Source organism: Mesoplodon bidens (genome assembly GCF_964165515.1).
Source record: "Mesoplodon bidens genome assembly, chromosome: 16".
Lineage (NCBI taxonomy): Eukaryota > Metazoa > Chordata > Mammalia > Artiodactyla > Ziphiidae > Mesoplodon > Mesoplodon bidens.
This window is the reverse complement of record NC_138173.1, coordinates 13,629,913-13,648,797: the sequence shown is the minus strand read 5'-3', so window position 1 is coordinate 13,648,797 and position 18,885 is coordinate 13,629,913. Positions and strand designations below refer to the sequence as shown.

General features: G+C 40.5%; 1 protein-coding gene across 1 annotated transcript in view; it reads left to right on the top strand.

Moving 5' to 3' along the window:
* The window catches only part of CPA6 (carboxypeptidase A6), a 266,324-nt gene that overhangs the window by 194,310 nt on the left and 53,129 nt on the right, over positions 1 to 18,885 (top strand). The window contains exons 5-6 of the mRNA XM_081258400.1: positions 755 to 856; positions 3,023 to 3,127. Of these exons, the coding sequence (XP_081114526.1) occupies positions 755 to 856; positions 3,023 to 3,127 (207 nt within the window). The remainder of the gene's footprint in view (positions 1 to 754; positions 857 to 3,022; positions 3,128 to 18,885) is intronic.

Below are 18,885 nucleotides of genomic sequence, written 5' to 3'. Positions count from 1 at the left end.
TGGGAAATTATTCAGAGTATGCCCTCCAATGTGTGGCTGGGTAGAATAAATCTTAAACGCAAAAGATAATGCCTTTTTCTTAGCACCTTCTGTTCAGTGGCAAATTACAATATAGAGGACTTTAATAAACACTTTCAAATAGTTGGGATGGTTTTCCTGAAGCTGATTTCTTTCTCTTCCTCTAAATTTTGGGGGAAATGGAAATAAATTTTGATTTTTCAAAAAGAACCCAGGGCTTCCCTGGTGGCGCGGTGGTTGAGAGTCCGCCTGCCGATGCAGGGGACACGGGTTCGTGCCCCGGTCTGGGAAGATCCCACATGCCGCAGAGCGGCTGGGCCCGTGAGCCATGGCCGCTGAGCCTGTGCGTCCGGAGCCTGCGCTCCGCGGGGGGAGAGGCCACAACAGTGAGAGGCCCGCATAACACAAAAAAAAAAAAAAAAAAGAACCCAGAACACATTAATTTTCTGTAAAATTCTGCCATAAAGATGTTAATGACAAATAGTAGTAGAAGGTATGCTTTAAAAGGGGAACAATATAAAGACATAAAGCAACTATTTATAAAAGCAGAAAATAAAATGTAATTTTAAGTATCCTGAAGAAAATTAAAACTACAAAATTGGTTTTGCATTCAATCTTATACTCCACATATGCTTTTTTGAGTTCCTAACCCACTGTTGTCTTTTTGTTCTCTTTTGCTTACTAAAAGCTCCATAATTGTGAGAGTCTGACGTGGTTTTTATTTACTTGCTTTTAGATTCAAAATTGGATGCATCATTTGAATAAAACTCATTCAGGCCTCATTCACATGTTCTCTATTGGAAAATCATATGAGGGAAGATCTCTTTTTGTTTTAAAGGTAAAAATAAGAAATTAGTAACTAAATATTTACTAAACGTTCATCGTTTTCAGCTTTGACTTATGGGGAAAAGAAATGAAATGGCATTTCATCATGTCTCATATTTAACCTCATCTGGTCATTTAAGAAAAAAAATTTCCCTTAGGTTTTTGAGCCATATTTAATTTTTGCCATTGAGTATTCCGAAGAATACTGTTTCTTGGGCTTCCCTGGTGGCGCAGTGGTTGAGAGTCCACCTGCCGGTGCAGGGAACGCGGGTTGGTGCCCTGGTCCGGGAGGATCCCACATGCCGCGGAGTGGCTGGGCCCGTGAGCCATGGCCGCTAAGCCAGTGTGTCCGGAGCCTGTGCTCCGCAACGGGAGAGGCCACAACAGTGAGAGGCCCAGGTACTGAAAAAAAAAAAAAAGAAAACTACAGAAATGTGTAAGAAGGTATACGTCATTCCCAGCCCTTGAGCCTGCGTTCTCTTTCAGCCACTGACCCATCTCTTCTCTGCCAAAGATCTAAAAAGATTTCCCTGCATCACTGTCTCTACTTCCTCAGCAACCATTCAGACCTTGACTCCCTGGCCTTTGCCCTCACAACACCTCTAAAACGTCTGCGATGACCCCTACTTGGTTCTCCTCTCCTCTCAGACCATCCCCTCAGGTCTCCTCCAGTGGCTTCTCTCTCCTTGTTCTTTCCTTACGTGCTGGTGGCCCCAGGATTCTCTCCTCAGCTGTGCTCTCCCCCTCTCCCCACCCTGTCTGGATGGGCACATCCACCCCATGGTTTCAACAGTCATTCCAGACTTTTCTGTCCAGTGGAGTCTGCTCCCTGGTACTTACTGGACATTCATAGCTCATTGCCGCCTTGCCATCCTCATCTCGATACTCACCAAAGCACCTCAGACTCAGGATGGCACGGCCATGCTCCGGTCAGGAAACATGAACCATCCTAAATTCCTCTCCTTTACTCTCACCACTTATTGAAATCTAACATGAAGAACTGACAATTCTTTCTTCTAACTTTTGGATTTGTCAAAACCTCTTTTCTTGTCCTCACTGCTATTGCCCTAGCTTGTTTCTGGATCTGTTCTCCCTGGCCTGTTGCAGTCACAGCAGCCTCAGGACTGAACTTCCCTGTGAGTCCCCATCCTCTACCCTCTCGTCCATCTACACACACACACACCTCCCATGGGATACAGGATGAAGCCTTATCTGTTACTTAGTATCCAGGTATTTCATGTGTCCTCTGCCTCTGTGTCTTCATACCCCAGAAGCAGCTGCTCAAACATGGTGTGCTCAGATTCCCTTCCAAGCTTGAGATGCCTTCTTTCACTTGTCTGCCGGGCAAGCTTCAAGTCTTGCTCAACTCTTCAAGGGCTCCTCTTTTGCTCCACAGGGAAATGAGACACAGCACCCGAGTTGCCAAAGTAACTTATATATATTCACATTATAATGATTAATTGGTCGTGTGTCTGCCCTCCCCTACTACCATATAAATTCCTTGTCTTCTCATCTCTGAATCTCCAAGGCCAAGCACTGTGTCTGACATTAAAAAGGATTTCCTAAAGCCTTGGTTGAGTGAATTAATGAATGAATGAAAACTAGATCCCCTATCATGTCAAGAGCCATCAACTGATAACTGGGTTAGAAACCGTGTTATAAATGAAATTGATATAATAGGATAATAGAGAAAAGTCTGTCATTTGACTCTACAAATCATTTTGTGTTTCCCTTTAGTATTGTAATAAAATTTGACTTTCTCTACATATAAGGCATAGCTATTTCTTTAATAGATATTGCTTGGGAATACTTCTGATTCCCTGCATGGGGAGGGCAGTGGAGAGAAAGAGGGCAAGGATGAGGGAGAGGGAGGGAAAAAATTAGCTTCTTACTTAAGTCACATATTACATGAAAATGGAGAAGCAAGCCTATTTAAGCAATGGCATTTTCCCTGTGTATTTTCTACTTCTTTGATTCGTAATTAAGACAATAAATTTATTCTTTCTGCATAAAGAAGCCTGGACTTCTGAAATCGATAGGAAATCTCTGTCTTTTTTACGGGTTACTTAATGAACCTAACTCTAGTGAAGTATTATGCTGAAACCATATTAAATTATGCTGGTCAGTAAATCCAAAAATAAAAGCCTGCATTGGTTACTATGAATACTCTTGTTTTCAGCTGGGCAGAAGATCACGAGCTTACAAAAGAGCTGTCTGGATAGACTGCGGTATTCATGCAAGAGAATGGATTGGTCCTGCCTTTTGTCAGTGGTTTGTAAAAGAAGTAAGTTAAACCCTTTACAGAGTGTCCATTCTCGCTAGCCAGTGTTTTTATTCTGCTCAAGGAACAAAACTGGGAATGTGAAGCCAGCAGTATCTGATGGAATGATAGTAACACCGTGATTTTGTGGGTTTCTTCTATGTTTATGAAGCCCTCTCAAAACCCTGGCTCAGTTTATCTTCAGCTCTGCCCTTGGAGGTGGGAATTACCAACCCTCATTAAAGAGAAAGAACCTGAGATTCAGAGCGTTTATGAATTCGTGACAAATTAGGAACCAACCATAGTAGCTGATATATAGCAAAAGGCTAAAACTCCAATTTATGGTGTTCCAGAACAGTTTCTCATGTGATATTCTCTTGTCTTCTCCGTCAAAATGATCTCATGTATGCTATAGCAATAAAGAGATGAGCAAGTGACTGCATTTTGCCCTCCTGCTATGGATCTGTGATTTAGATACCAAAGACCTTTAGTATCTGTGCATTTAACATTCTCTGTTACAGTACTTTTCACTGACTCTAATGGTTGATGACTCATGGTGATTTCTCATTTTCTGAAGGCTTCATTTAAGTCATAAGCCCTCTAAGACTAGTGTATTGAGTGGGTTCTTATCCCAGGAGTGGGCCGACCTCATGGATGAACATCTTAATATGTTCTGATATTTTTCTACTGTCAAGAATGCAATGACTTTCAGGGTTTTTTATAACCTTTACTTCTTAGTATTTTTTTTTTAAGACTCCTAAAAAAAGCCAACAGGGGCCTCCCTGGTGGCACAGTGGTTGAGAGTCCATCTGCCGATGCAGGGGACATGGGTTCGTGCCCCGGTCCGGGAAGATCCCACATGCCGCAGAGCAGCTGGGCCCGTGAGCCATGGCCGCTGAGCCTGCGCATCCAGAGCCTGTGCTCCGCAACGGGAGAGGCCACAACAGTGAGAGGTCCACGTACCAAAAAAAAAAAAAAAAAAAAAAAAAAAGCCAAAGACTAGTACTGGTAATAATAGTGAAGAAGTCTAAGGGAAGGAAGGTTCTTAGCCAGAAAAAAACCCCTACAAATTACTCATAGAAAACCATTAAGGATACAAAAGATATTTAAATATTTCAGTTATATTTCACTATGTTTTATGGGAAAATTATGCGACCTAGTAAGGTTTATGATTTTGAAGGCTCTCCTAGTCTTAGAAAATATGCCCCACAAATGTCAATACTGGGGGGCTTCCCTGGTGGCGCAGTGGTTGAGAGTCCGCCTGCCGATGCAGGGGACACGGGTTCAAACCCTGATCTGGGAAGATCTCACATGCCGCGGAGCAACTAAGCCCGTGCGCCACAGCTACTGAGCCTGCGCTCGAGGCTGTGAACCACAACTACTGAGCCTGCGAGCCACAACTAGTGAAGTCCGTGCACCTAGAGCCCGTGCTCCACAACAAGAGAAGCCACCACAATGAGAAGCCCGCACACCGCAACAAAGAGTAGCCCCCACTCTCCGCAACTAGAGAAAGCCTGCGTGCAGCAACAAAGACCCAATGCAGCCAAAAATAAATAAATAAATTTATTTTTTTAAAGTCAATACTGTATTAATTTGTAAAATCTGCCTCTCTACCACAACCAAACCCACAAAAGTATTCTTAATTTTATAATGTAATAATAAAATTTTCAAACTATTCCCACTCAGTGTATTGAGCAATTCATATTCTCTTAAAATTCCATTTCATCCTGGTAGGATAAATGCAAAAGCTAACAAATTGTTAACTCTACCACCTTGCATTAGATATCCATTGTATACATACAACATATTGTCTGCTGTCTTTTCAAAAGGAAAAGGGGCAAAATGGTTAAGAACAGAACATCTATTGTTTATAGACTATGGTCCAGTGTATTACTGTAGAACATAAGAATTTATCTCCCAAACATTTTACCTCACCCCCACATGTGCAACTTCTTTATAACACCTAAACTTACTTTACTTGTTCATGTGGTAATTGTCTGTCTCTTCCTATACCAATGCCAAAGGCAGAGACTCTATTTATCTTGTTCATTGCCAAATCCCCAGTACCTAGAACAACACTTGGCACTTAATAGTGCTTCAGTTATTTGTGAATGAATGGGAATGTGAGAAGCCAGTGGTTATGATATGGAAAGATTTCTGGGAGATGACTTACAATTCATCTCCTAAGGATATGGTACCACCTGGACTTTTGCAGTACACAACCTGTACAGCCATACACGGCAGCCCTAAAACCCAAGCTAAATTTCCAAGGAAGAGGAGGACACAGTGTAACCACAGAAAAAGGAACAGGCATGTATGGTGACTGTCAGTTGAGGGTAGTTCATTTTGGAGCAAGAGCAAGAAGCATCAATTAAGATTAGGCTCCAGGGACTTCCCTAGTGGTGCAGTGGTTAAGAATCCACCTGCCAAGGCAGGGGACATGGGTTCGAGCGCTGGTTCAGGAAGATCCCACATGCCACGGAGCAGCTAAGCCCACGTGCCACAACTACTGAGCCCGAATGCCACAACTACTGAAGCCCGCGCGCCTACAGCCTGTGCTCCACAACAAGAGAAACCACCACAATGAGAAGCCCATGCACCACGACGAAGAGTAGCCCCCACTCACTGCAACTAGAGAAAGCCCGCACACAGCAATGAAGACCCAACGCAGCCAAAAAAATTTTTTAAATTCTTTAAAAATTAAAAAAAATTTTTAAAGAATAGGCTCCATTTCACCAAAGATGAGTGAGGAAAGGCTTCTCCTCCCTCCTGCACCAAGCCAACTTCAAACACACAGATGAGTCTATTTCTGGGCCTCTGCTACCCTTTCCATACCTCTCTTACTCTCACTGTTTATGGCTGTCACTTACCCCTCCATTTAATCAGGAACACTTCCCATCTGAGTCAGGGCAGCAACAGAAGTGGAAAAAAAAGGAGGCCTACCGGTCAGTGGTCCCAGTGTCCTTGTGGAAGCAATGGGGCTGCCACATGATAGCAATGACCGAAGATAGCATCACAGGCTTGTAAGAAACGTTCTCATCTTGGCTTGAAGCCCCTGTTCCCATAGAATGGCAGTGTTGGGGCCAGAGGGAATGGGGACTTCAAAGATTTAAGTAACCTTAAGCCTGCCCAGCATTGAAGCATCATATCTTACACACTAAGTCCCTGGTTAAATCCTCAGTCTCCCACAGAGGGCAGGGGGTGTCTGGTCCAAGAGGGGCTCCAGGCAGTGTCCCTTCCAGAGGTCACCTCCCCTCCACCACCAAAATCCCAAGACAGGCTCCCAGGCTCTCAACTCCTCTAATTTCCATGGCACCTCTGGGGGCACCAGGGAATCTCTGGGCTCTTTCTCCCAGGAGACCCTAAGAGGCTATGTCAAGCCCTCTCTTGGCTGACACATACCACACTGTTGATTGTCTCCTCCTGTGCCCCTCCGTTGGCACATGAGACCTCTCAGAAAGACACGTGCTGAACAAGGACCCAGGTTCCCTTTTCTTACATGTTTTACTCCAATCTGGCAGTGGTTTCTACCATCTCTTGATTTCCCTGGAATTTCAACCCCCAAAGAAGGGGATGGTGTCAGAAGCCAAAATTTTGGCTTCTTTCCTTTGCTTTCTCTCTTTCTTGGTGTTTTCCCCCAAATTCAACAGCTTAAAACAACAAACATCTATTACTTGATAGTTTCTGTGGGTCAGCAATCTAGGCACAGCTTAGCTGGGTGCCTCTGGCTAAGGGTCTCTCACAAGGCACAGTCAAGGTGTCAGCTGGAGCTTTGGCCATCTCAAGGCTTGTATGGGGGATCTGTTTCTGAGCTCATTCATGTGGCTTCTGGCAGCCTCAGGTCCCCCAGGGCTGTGAGCCAGAGACATCAGTTCCTTGCCACGTGGGCATCGCCATAGGACAGCTCACAACCCAGCACCTGGCTGCCCTCAGAGCAGATGAGAGGGAGAGAGGGAGAGAGCGTGAACAGGCCCAAGACAGAAACCACAGTCTCTTTGTAACCTAATTTCAGAAGTGACATCCCCCCATCACTTTTGCCATATTCTGTCCATTAGAAGTGAGTCAATAGGTCCAGACTGTATTCAAGGGGAGGGCATTACCCAAGAGCATGAATGCCAAGAAGTGGAAATCACTGGGGAGGCTGCCAACCATACCTTGGTGGGACTTTCCCCACAGCCACCACTATAATGTTTGCATCCTTACTCAAATGTGAACTGGAAGAAAACCCATCGAGTCCTAAATCCTGATAGAACAGCAAATTGCACAGAGGTTACATGCACACATTTAGCAGTCAGACAGCCCTGGGTTGGAATGCCAGCTCTGCCATTTCCCAGCTGTATGACCTTGGCGGGCAAGTCGTTTAACCTCTCTGAACCTCAGTATTAATAATATGTGACACACTGGTTTACTGGGAGGATTAAATTATATAATTCTTGTAAAGGTCTTAACAGAGTGCTTAGCATATAATCAGCAGTTAATAAAATCAACTCAGTAGTGGTATCAGCAAGTTCGTATTCTAAAGTAACCAAAGAGAATCATTAGAAAGAAGTCAACCAGGATATGAAAGAACTCAACAACACTATCAACCAACAGGATCTAAGTCACATTTATGGATCATCCAACCCAACAACAGCAGAATACACATTCTTTTCAAGTGCCTACGGAACATATACCAAGATATACCATAACATGGACCAAAATACAAACCTCAACAAATTTAAAGGAAATGAAATCAGACAGACTGTGTTTTCTGACAACAATGAAATCAAACTAGAAATTGGGGGCAGAAAGATAACAGGAAACCTCCAAACACTTGGAAATTAAGATGCTTCTGAATTATCCATGGGTCAAAGATAAAACCTCAAGGGAAATTTTAAAAATACATTGAACTGAATGAAAACGAAAATACAACATATCAAAATTTGTGGGACACAGCTAAAACAATGCTAAGAGGGAAATTTATAGCACTAAATGCATACATTAGAAAAGAGGGAAATTCTCAAAACAGTAATCAAAGCTCTCACCTCAAGAACCTAGAAAAAGAATAGAAAATAAAGCCAAAGCAAGCAGAAGGAAGTAATATGGATAAGAGCAAAAATCAATGAAATTGAAAACAGAAAATCATTAGAGAAAATCAGTGAAACAAGGAACTGGTTCTTGAAAAGATCGATGAAATTAACAAAGTTCTAGCAAGAGAGACAAAGAAAAAAGAAGATACAAATTACCAATGTTAGGAGTGAAAGGGATGTCACTACAAACCCTGCAGATATCAAAAGGACAATAAGAGAATACTATGTATGACCCTACACATATAAATTTGACAGTGTAGGCAAAATGTACCAGTAAATTGAAAAACACAAACTATTACAACTCATCCATTATGAAATAATTTGAATATGCCTATTACTATTAAGGACACTGAATTTGTAATTTTAAAATTCAAAAAGAGGAAAGAAAGAAATCTCCAGACCCAGAAGGTTTTACTGAAGAATTCTACCAAATATTTAAAGAATTGAGACCAATTCTACACAGTCTGAGACATGAGAAGAGGAGAGAATATTTTCAATTCATTTATAGAGCTAGTATTACCCTAATACAAAAATCAGACAAAAACAATAGGAAACAAAACTAGAAAATAGATTCAGAGATCTTTAACGAAATATTAGCAAATAGAATTTAGTAATCTAAAAAATAATTCTACACCATGACCAAGTGGGGTTTATTGCAAGGATCCAAGCCCGTTTTAATATTTGAAATTCAACCAATGTAATCTACCATATTAACAAACTGAAGAACAGATAAGTCTACATAATCTTATCAATTGATACAGAAAAAGACCTTGACAAACTTCAACATTCATGGTAAAAACTCCCAGAAAAACAGGAATAGAGGGGAACTTCCTCAATTTTATAAAGAACATCTATGAAAATCCTACAGCAAACATTACACCTAATGGTAAATGACCAAATGCTTCCTCCTAAGGTCAGGAACAAGGTAAGGATGTCCACTCTCACCACTCTTAATTAACATAGTGCTGAAAGTTCTACTCCATAGAAGAAGAGGAAATAAAAGACATACAGATCAGAAAGGAATAAATAAAATTTTCCTATTTGTCAATGACATGATCGTCTACACAGAAAATCCCAAGGACTCTACAGGGAAATAGAACTAGTGAGTGAGTTCAGCAAGATCACAGGACAGAAAATAAACATACAAAAATCAACTGTATTTCTATATACTAGCAATGAACATGTGGATGCTGAAATTAAAAATATAATACCATTTATAATTACTTGTAAAATGAAATACTTAGGAGTAAATCTAACAAAACAAGTATAGGACTTATATGCTGAAAACGACAAAACACTGATCAAAAAAAATCAAGCAAAATCTAAATATACAGAGAGACCTACCATATTCATGGATTGGAAGACTCAATACAGAAAAATGTCAATTATCCCCAAACTGATATATGTTTAACATAATTCCTATAAAAATTCCAGCAAGACTTTTTGTAGATATAGGTTAACTTATTCTAAAATTTATATGGAGGGCTTTCCTGGTGGCGCAGTGGTTGAGAGTCCGCCTGCCTATTCAGGGGACACGGGTTCGTGCCCTGGTCCAGGAGGATCCCACATGCTGCGGAGCGGCTGGGCTCGTGAGCCATGGCCGCTGGGCCTGCGCATCCGGAGCCTGTGCTCCCCAATGGGAGAGGCCATGACAGTGAGAGGCCCACGTACCGCAAAAAATAAATAAATAAATAAATAAAAAATAAAATAAAATTTATGTGGAAAGGCAAAGGAACTAGAAGAGCTAAAACTATTTTGTAAAAGAATCATTCTACCCAACTTCAAGACGTATTATATTGCTGGTCATCAAAAGTATGTGGTACTGGTGAAGGGACACAGACAAATGGAACAGAAGACCCAGAAAGAGACCTACACAAACATGCCCAAGTGATTTTCAACAAAGGTGCAAAAGCAATTCAATGAAGGAAAGACATACTGTTCAACAGATGGTGCTGGAGCAAGTGGACTTCCATAGGCAAATAAATGAATTTCAACCCAAGTCTCATTGCTTATACAAAAATTAACTCAAAATGGATCATGGACTTAAATGTAAAATGTAAAATTATAAAACTTTTAGAATAGGAAGAAATCTTCAGTATCTAAAGCTAGGCAAAAAAGTCCTTAGACTTGACACAAAAAGCATGCTCCATAAAAGGAAAAGTTGATAAACTGGACATTATCAAACATAATAAAAATTTTAAACTTTGCTCTGTGAAAGGCCCTGTTAAGAAGAAGAAAAATACAGGCTACAAACTTTGCCATATATCTGAGAAAGGATTCATATTTGGATATATAAACTCAAAACGTAACAAAAAAAGGCAAGCAATCCAATTAGAAAACGGGCAAAAGACAAAGAGACATTTCACCAAAAAGAGTATACAGATGGCAAAAAAAAAAAGCACACAAAAAGATGCCATTTGGGCAATTCAAATTCAAACCACAATGAGCTATCACTAGACACTTGTCAGAATGGCTAAAATCACACACACACACACACACACACACACACACACACACACACACACACACACACGGGGGAAAGGGGGAGAGACTGTCTCACCAGCCAATGCTGGGGAGGATGGGGGAAAAACTGGATTGCTCACACACTGCTGGTGGGAATGTAAAACAATGGAGCTACTGCTGAAAACAGTTAACGGTTTCTTTTAAAAGAAGACATGCCACTATCATATAACCCAATAACTGCACTCTCAGCATTTATCCCAGAGAAATTAAAACTTATGTTCGCTCAAAAATCTGTACATGAATTTTTATAGCAGCTTTATCTATAACAACCAAAAACTGGAAACAAGCCAGATATCCTTCAATGGGCAAATGGTTAAACAAACTAGTACATGCATACCATGAAAAACTACTCAGCAAACCAAAAAAAAAGGAACGAACTATGGAAACACAAAACAATGTGAATGAATCTCCAGAGAATTATACAATGAAAAACCAATCCCAAATAGATAGTGTATGATTTCATTTATATAATATTCTTGAGGTGATAAAATTACAGTTGACTCTTAAACAACATGGGTTTGAACTGCAGGGGTCTACTTATACACAGATTTTTCTCAATAAATACATACTACAGTACTACATGATCCTCAGTTGGTTGAATCCTGGGATGTGAAACAGTAGCTACGGAGGGCCAACTGTAAAGTTATACGTGGATTTCCAACTGCTTTGGGACGGTGAGCAACCCAATCCGCACATTGTTCAAGGGTCAACTGTATAGAAATGGAGAAGAGATTAGTGGTTGCTGGGGGTTAAGGAATGTGGATGTGGCTATAAAAGGGCATCATGAGGGGTCTTTGTAGCGATGGAGAGGTTCTGTATCTTGACTGCATCGATTCCAGTACCCTGATCGTTATATTATACTATACTTTTGTAAAATATTACCATTGGGGGAAAGTGGGTCAAGGGTACAAGGGATTTCTCCGTATTAATTCTTAGAATTACACGCAAATCTACATTTATCTCAACATTTAAAATGTATTGTAAGGGCTTCCCTGGTGGCGCAGTGGTTGAGAGTCCGCCTGCCGATGCAGGGGACACGGGTTCGTGCCCCGGTCCGGGAGGATACCACGTGCCACGGAGTGGCTGGGCTCGTGAGCCATGGCCGCTGAGCCTGCACGTCCAGAGCCTGTGCTCTGCAACGGGAGAGGCCTCAGCGGTGAGAGGCCCGCGTACCGCAAAAACAAACAAACAAAAAATGTACTGTAAGAAGAATAACCAGGTCTCCATACTCCTGGGTTTCATGCTCTTTGGAACCAAGTGCTATTTTCTGCCTAGAGCATCAAAGGAAATTTCATCCCTGCTCTCTCCTCTCTGCTGTGTATAATCCTTATCAACTGACCCTGACTCACTCACTGAACCATGGAAACCAGAAGCATCAGCCTGTGGCTCTGGCTCTGTATGTCCCTCTCTTCTTCAACCAGCTTGACTCTCCCATGCCAGGCCCTGGGATGCTCCCCACTCCAGTTTAGAGGATGAGTCCATGAGTGTCTTGGACACACAAAGCTCAGAAAACAGTGACATAGAGCAAACAACCTGGCTTAACTGACTGGTGAGATGGACTTGATTATTTTGTTATTTTGAAAATTGTTCAAATGAATTCATTATCTCAACATGTGATAGTTGTATTCATTAACTCAACATATAACTACTGGCTGGTAGACATTTTTAAAATGCAAAATACACAACCCGATTGTGGGCTTCTATCTTTTAAACTGAAAATCACTTAATTACATTGAAAAATATAGAGCCATCACTTTTGATTTCAATACTTGCCACCTCTTTTTTTTTCCTAGTATTCATTTTACAAATTTTTCTATCTTGTAAGCAAAACAAAGGGAACCAATGGAGGTGCACCTGGACTGCAAAATCCTTCTCTTGTTCATTGCTTCTTTATAGCAAGTTAGCAGACCATCGTTAATGTTACATTTATAGTACGGTGGGGGGTTTGGGGGAGGGGGACGTAGGGGGGAACAACTTCGTAGACTTACTATCAAAACGTGTACTGGAGATGCCCCTTGACCATGAAACCAAAAGGCACTTTAAGAAACAGTACCTTTTGGTAATAAAGTTTTCTTAAATTTGTCACGGGCCAAGAGGGATGATATAAACACTAAATTAATTCATCAAAGAAAGAAAACTAGAATAGATAAATAAGGAGAAGGAAACAGAGGTTAATATACAGAACTTGGAGGTTATCTTTCTGCAAAAGTGAACAGATATTATTTGCAGAAAAGTAAGAGACTTAAATATGAGGGCAAAGAGAGGGCAGGGAACAAAGAAAATAGACAGCAGATAGAGACTTAAGGAACACTCACAAACCTTAAAAGTCACGGACTTAAAAATTAAATTACAAAGCAAAGGAAACTACCAAGTTAAAAATAGGGTTAAAAACAGATTAGCAGTTCCTCAACAAGTTAAACATAAACTTGCCCATGCAACCCCAAAATTCCACTACTGTGTATATAAGCAAGAGAGATGAAAACATATATCCACACAGAAATGTATACATGAATGTTTATAGCAGCATATTTCATAATAGCCAAAAAGTAGAAGCAACTCAGATGTCCATCAACTGATGGATAAACAAAATGCAGTATATCCATACAATGGGATATTATTCAGACATAATGAAGTACAATACAAGCTTCAACAGGGATGAACCTTGAAAAACACGTTAAGTGAAATATGCCAGACACGAAAGGCCACATAATGTATCTTTCCATTTATATGAAATGTCCAGAATAGGCAAATTTATAGAAACAGGAGGTAGATTAGTGGTTGCCAGAGGGTGAGGGGAGAGGGGAATTGAGAGTGGCTCTAACAGGTACCATGTTTCTTTTTGAGGTGATGGAAAAGTTCTAGAATTAGATAGTGATGACCACTGCTCAACATTATGAATATACTAAAAAACCACTGAACTGTATACTTTTTTTAAAATATATATTTATTTTATTTATTTATTTTTGGTTGTGTTGGGTCTTCATTGCTGAGCATGGGCTTTCTGTAGTTGCAGAGAGCGGGGGCTTCTCTTCATTGCGGTGCGCAGGCTTCTCGTTGCAGTGGCTTCTCTTGTTGCAGAGCACAGTCTCTAGGCACGTGGGCTTCAGTAGTCATGGCACTTGGGTTTAGTTGCTCCGCGGCATGTGGGATCTTCCCGGACCAGGGCTTGAACCCTGCATTGGCAAGTGGATTCTTAACCACTGCGCCACCAGGGAAGCCCTGAAATGTATACTTTTAAATGAATTACATCTCAATTTAAAAAATGAAGAAAGTAGGCTTCCCTGGTGGCACAGTGGTTGAGAGTCCACCTGGCAACGCAGGGGACACGGATCCGTGCCCCGGTCTGGGAAGATCCCACATGCTGCAAAGCAGCTGGGCCCGTGAGCCATGGCCGCTGAGCCTGTGCATCTGGAGCCTGTGCTCCGCAACGGGAGAGGCCACAACAGTGAGAGGCCCGTGTATCGCCAAAAAAACAACAACAAAACAACAACAACAAAAAAAAACAGTGTACCTTTGGGGATTAAATTATACTGACTATAATAGCTGAAGGAATTCAAGAATCAGAGAAATCCATGAGACTTTGGAAGAAGACAAGGTTTGGGGAAAATCTGTGGGGAAGTGAGTCTCATTAGGCCTTGACTGAGGAGTGGGAATTTGATCAGGGAGATATAATACTGTTCTAAAAAAGACAAAACACTAATATTGAGAACATGGTGTAGATTAGTGAGACCAAAGGCTATAGTCTGTGTGACTAGATTCTAACGCAATATGAGACTGACTAAAAAATTATAGTTAGCCTCGGAAGCCAACCGTTTGGTCCAATAAAGAAAAATGAGAAAATACTGATATGTAGTGAAAAGCACGCATCACTATCAGTTTAAAAATGAAAGGCAGTGATATATGGATGATAGAAAGGAGGAGCCCAGAGCGAGGGCAACAAACTAGAAGTGTTTAGAGCAAGAATCTACACGTGGACAGGAAGAGTAGATGTAGGAATGGAAAGTAAAGAAAGGGTGTATATAGTTCAAATGAAAAAATCATTCCTTCCTTCATTCATTCATTCAGCCAAAGGCTTACTGAGCAATACTTCTTTATGTGAAGGCAGCTTGCTAAGTTCTGTAATGGTACAAGTACTGTAATTACAAGACATTAACTCTCTTCTCAATTCATTTACTACAATTCTACTGGGGAGATAAGACACAAACACAGAAGGCAGCACCAATAAAGGAAGTCTTTAGGAATTGATGACTGGCTTGATAGGGAGACAAAAGTGCAGGATGGGTCAAAGATGCCCGAGAGAGCGATGGTGTCATTGAAGTTGTGGGAGTATCGGTTGAAATGTTGGCAATATCACTAGTCTGAAGGGAAGAACCCAACACCACTACATTAAGCAGGTTAAATGATTAATTTAATCAACAAGTAATTACTAAGTGCCTACCCATGCAACAGGCAAGGCACTGTGGATGTTGCGGAGAGAGACACAGGACCACCAAAAAAAAAAACCAAAAAACAAACAAAAAAACCAACTGCTGTCATGCACCTTGATTCTCAAGGACCAAAGAATCAAATACTCTCTGATGAGAGGTTAAAGAGACTCAGTAAGCAGCCAAATGACCGAATACCTGATTCACAGGCTTAATTTCGGCAACAGACATCCAAGAATAAATTCCAGTGATTTTGCCAACCATAACAGAATTGTTTTCAAATACTTTTCTTGACTCTATTACTTAATCCGATAAGAGACAGGAAAGGGGTAGAAGATTGCAACAGTTCACCACTGCAGTTCTGGCACAAGTTCAGGGGGTCACTTTTTTTTTCTTATAAGCTTGAAATTTTTTTAAATTTATTTATTTTTGGCTGCATTGGGTCTTTGTTGCCACGCACGGACTTTCTCTAGTTGCGGCGAGCGGGGTCTACTCTTCGTTGCAGTGCGCGGGCTTCACATTGCGGTGGCTTCTCTGTTGCAGAGCACGGGCTCTAGGTGCGCAGGCTTCAGTAGTTGTGGCACGTGGGTTCAGTAGTTGTGGCACACAGGCTTAACTGCTGTGCAGCACGTGGGATCTTCCTGGACCAGGGCTCAAACCCGTGTCCCCTGCATTGACCGGTGGATTCTTAACCACTGCGCCACCAGGGAAGTCCAGGGGGGAGTCATATTGATAGTTGGGGTAGGCAAGCAATTTTCAACAGCAGCCCATTTTTAACATCTTTTTATTTTTCACTGTTTTATATTTTTAATTGTGGAAAGGCCACTTAATTCTTTGTTGCCAATGCTGATGGAATGGCATTTGCCTCGTTTCTCAGAATCGTAACCAACTGAATGAGGTAATTTGGGCTTTGTTCACTTTTGAGAGTTTAAAATTGTCAATCTCCAGGGTTGAGTATGTCAAGCCATGGCTGGTGCTAGCTGGCCCAGAGTTATGTATAGCGCTTAATTTTTGCCTCTAATAATTCTACATTGCTGGGACAAATTTGACCAGTAATTATTCATAGAATATTTAGAAAGTAACTCTGGGAAATATTCATTTGATTTCCAAGTGAGGAAGACATTTCCAAGCATAAAAGCAAAGAAAGGAGGAAGGCATAGAAGAAATGATTGATAGCCCTGACTTTATAAAATATATTAAAGGAGCATTTAAAGATATGGGAAACTGCCTGTGACATGCTGCTATGTCAATAAAGTAAAAATAAAAAGAAAGAGCATGGGCACACAGCAAAGGAAACCATAAACAAAATGAAAAAAGACAACCCACACAATGGGAGAAAATATTTGCAAACGAAGTGACCAACAAGGGTTGAATCTCCAAAATACATAAACAGCTCATGTAGCTCAGTGAAAAAAAAAAAAACAAACAACCCAATCAAAAACTGGGCAGAAGATCTAAATAGACATTTCTCCAAAGAAGACATACAGATGGCCAAGAAGCACGTGAAAAGATGCTCAACATCACTAATTAACAGAGAAGTGCAAGTCAAAACTACAATGAGGTATCACCTCACACCGGTCAGAATAACCATCATCAAAAACTCTACAAACAATAAATGCTGGAGAGGGTGTAGAGAAAAGGGAATCCTCCTACAGTTAGTGGGAAAGTAAATTGGTACAGCCAGTATGGAGAACAGTATTGAGGTTCCTTAAAAAACTAAAAATAGAACTACCATATGATCCAGCAATCCAACTCCTGGGCGTATACCCGGAAAAACCATAATTCAAAAAGATACATGTACCCAAGTGTTCACTGCAGCACTATTTACAACAGCCAGGACATGGAAGCAACCTAAATGTCTATCAACAGGGGAATGGATAAAGAAGATGTGGTACATACATGCAATGAACTATTACTCAGCCATAAAAAGGAATGAAATTGGATCATCTGTAGAGATGTGGATGGACTTAGAGACTGTCATACAGAGTGAAGTAAGTCAGAAAGAGAAAAACAAATATCGTATATTAATGCATATATGTGGAATCTAGAAAAATGATATAGATAAACTTATTTGCAAAGCAGAAATAGACACACAGATGTCAAGAACAAATGTATGGATACCAAAGGGGGCAGAGGGGTGGGATGGATTGGGAGATTGGGATTGACATATATACACTACTATGTATAAAATAGATAACTAATAAGAACCTACTGTATAGCACAGGGAACTCTACTCAATACTCTGTTAATGACCTATATGGGAATAGAATCTAAAAAACGAGTGGATATATGTATATGTATAACTGATTCACCTTGCTGTACAGCAGAAACACATTGTAAACTATACTCCAATAACAACTAATACATAAAAATAAAAATGTTTTTAATTTTTTTAATTTATTACAACCTGAAAAAACAAAAAACCTAGCATGGACATTATAATTTCCATGTTGTAAAATCTATATCTGAGATATATATACATGAGAAGTATACTAAACGCTAAAAGAATTATGGGTGATTTTTTTTCTTCTCTATGTTTTTTTGAATTTTCCATATTTTCTGTATTAAACAGAACCCAAAATGATGTTTTAAACAAATTTAACCCAGCCAAAACTGAATAGTTTCATTCTCAAACTAAACTCATTTATGCTTGAGTCATATATTCCTACAGGCATTTTAAAATCAATGGATGAATTCTATTTAACTCAGTGGCAGACCAAAGACAAAGCAAGGGTTTGTGAGAAGATGATCCATGAGAAAACTGGGACAAGAATGCTCTGAAATGGAAAGTTCTTCCAGACTCTGAAGAAGCATACTATACAGGTGGATCTAATTTGGTCCTGTTACAGAAAGGTAGCAGCACAAAAAAAGAAAGAAAAGAAAGAAGAAAAAGCAAAGGAAAACTTCCTTAATTCCCAGGTGAACCATGGTATTCCTCTGCTGCTACGTGATGTGAAACCTCACCCTTCCAGGCTCAGCCTGATTGCACTGGAAAACCACCTCCATTTACATGTTCCCAGGCATCTACACTCGGCAGTAAGGATGGCTAATCCTGGTGCCAAAACCTGGCATGTGATTCAGGTGTACTATGTAGATGGTTCAAATAACCAAAAACAGGAAGAGGAGACTTTCAGGAAAGGGAGTTATTTTCTAAGAACCAGCTGATGATTCTGAGCAGGGTAAACAGTAATATTTGTGGACTATGGGGGGTTGTGTGTATAGGACAGAGCTCTAAGGAAGACTTGGAGTAGTGATTGTGGGAGGCGTCCTGCAACTGGGAAAGCTTTCCAGAATGGGAAGGCTCTTTCTCCCAGAATCCAAGCGCTTCCCCAAAACCACTCCTTTTACATCATCACCTTTTTCAGTCTCATTATGTCTTGCTGAAAATTAAAGGTAAAAACATAATATAAACCCTCAAATGTAGGTGTGAAACTCAGAGTTTTGGTTAAGAAATGTATTACTAAAAATAAAATAAGCTTTTTAAAGAAGAGAACTTAAGTTGTATGTATAAAATGTGCCAAAAGCCAGGGAATAAATAATTGAGAGGGTAATTAAGGCCAGATCAAACATCTAGTGAGTTCACCTGAGTAAGCAAATAAGTCTTTGTTCTTAATGGCATAATAAAAAAAATAGCTCATCATATAAAAACAATCTGCATTTTTTTAATTCTCTTTGTTCACTACCATCCCAGTAATTGCAATATTTTGATTTGTTTCCTGCCAGCCCTTTAGTGCCTTTAACTCCTTATATTCTCCCATCCTTCTCC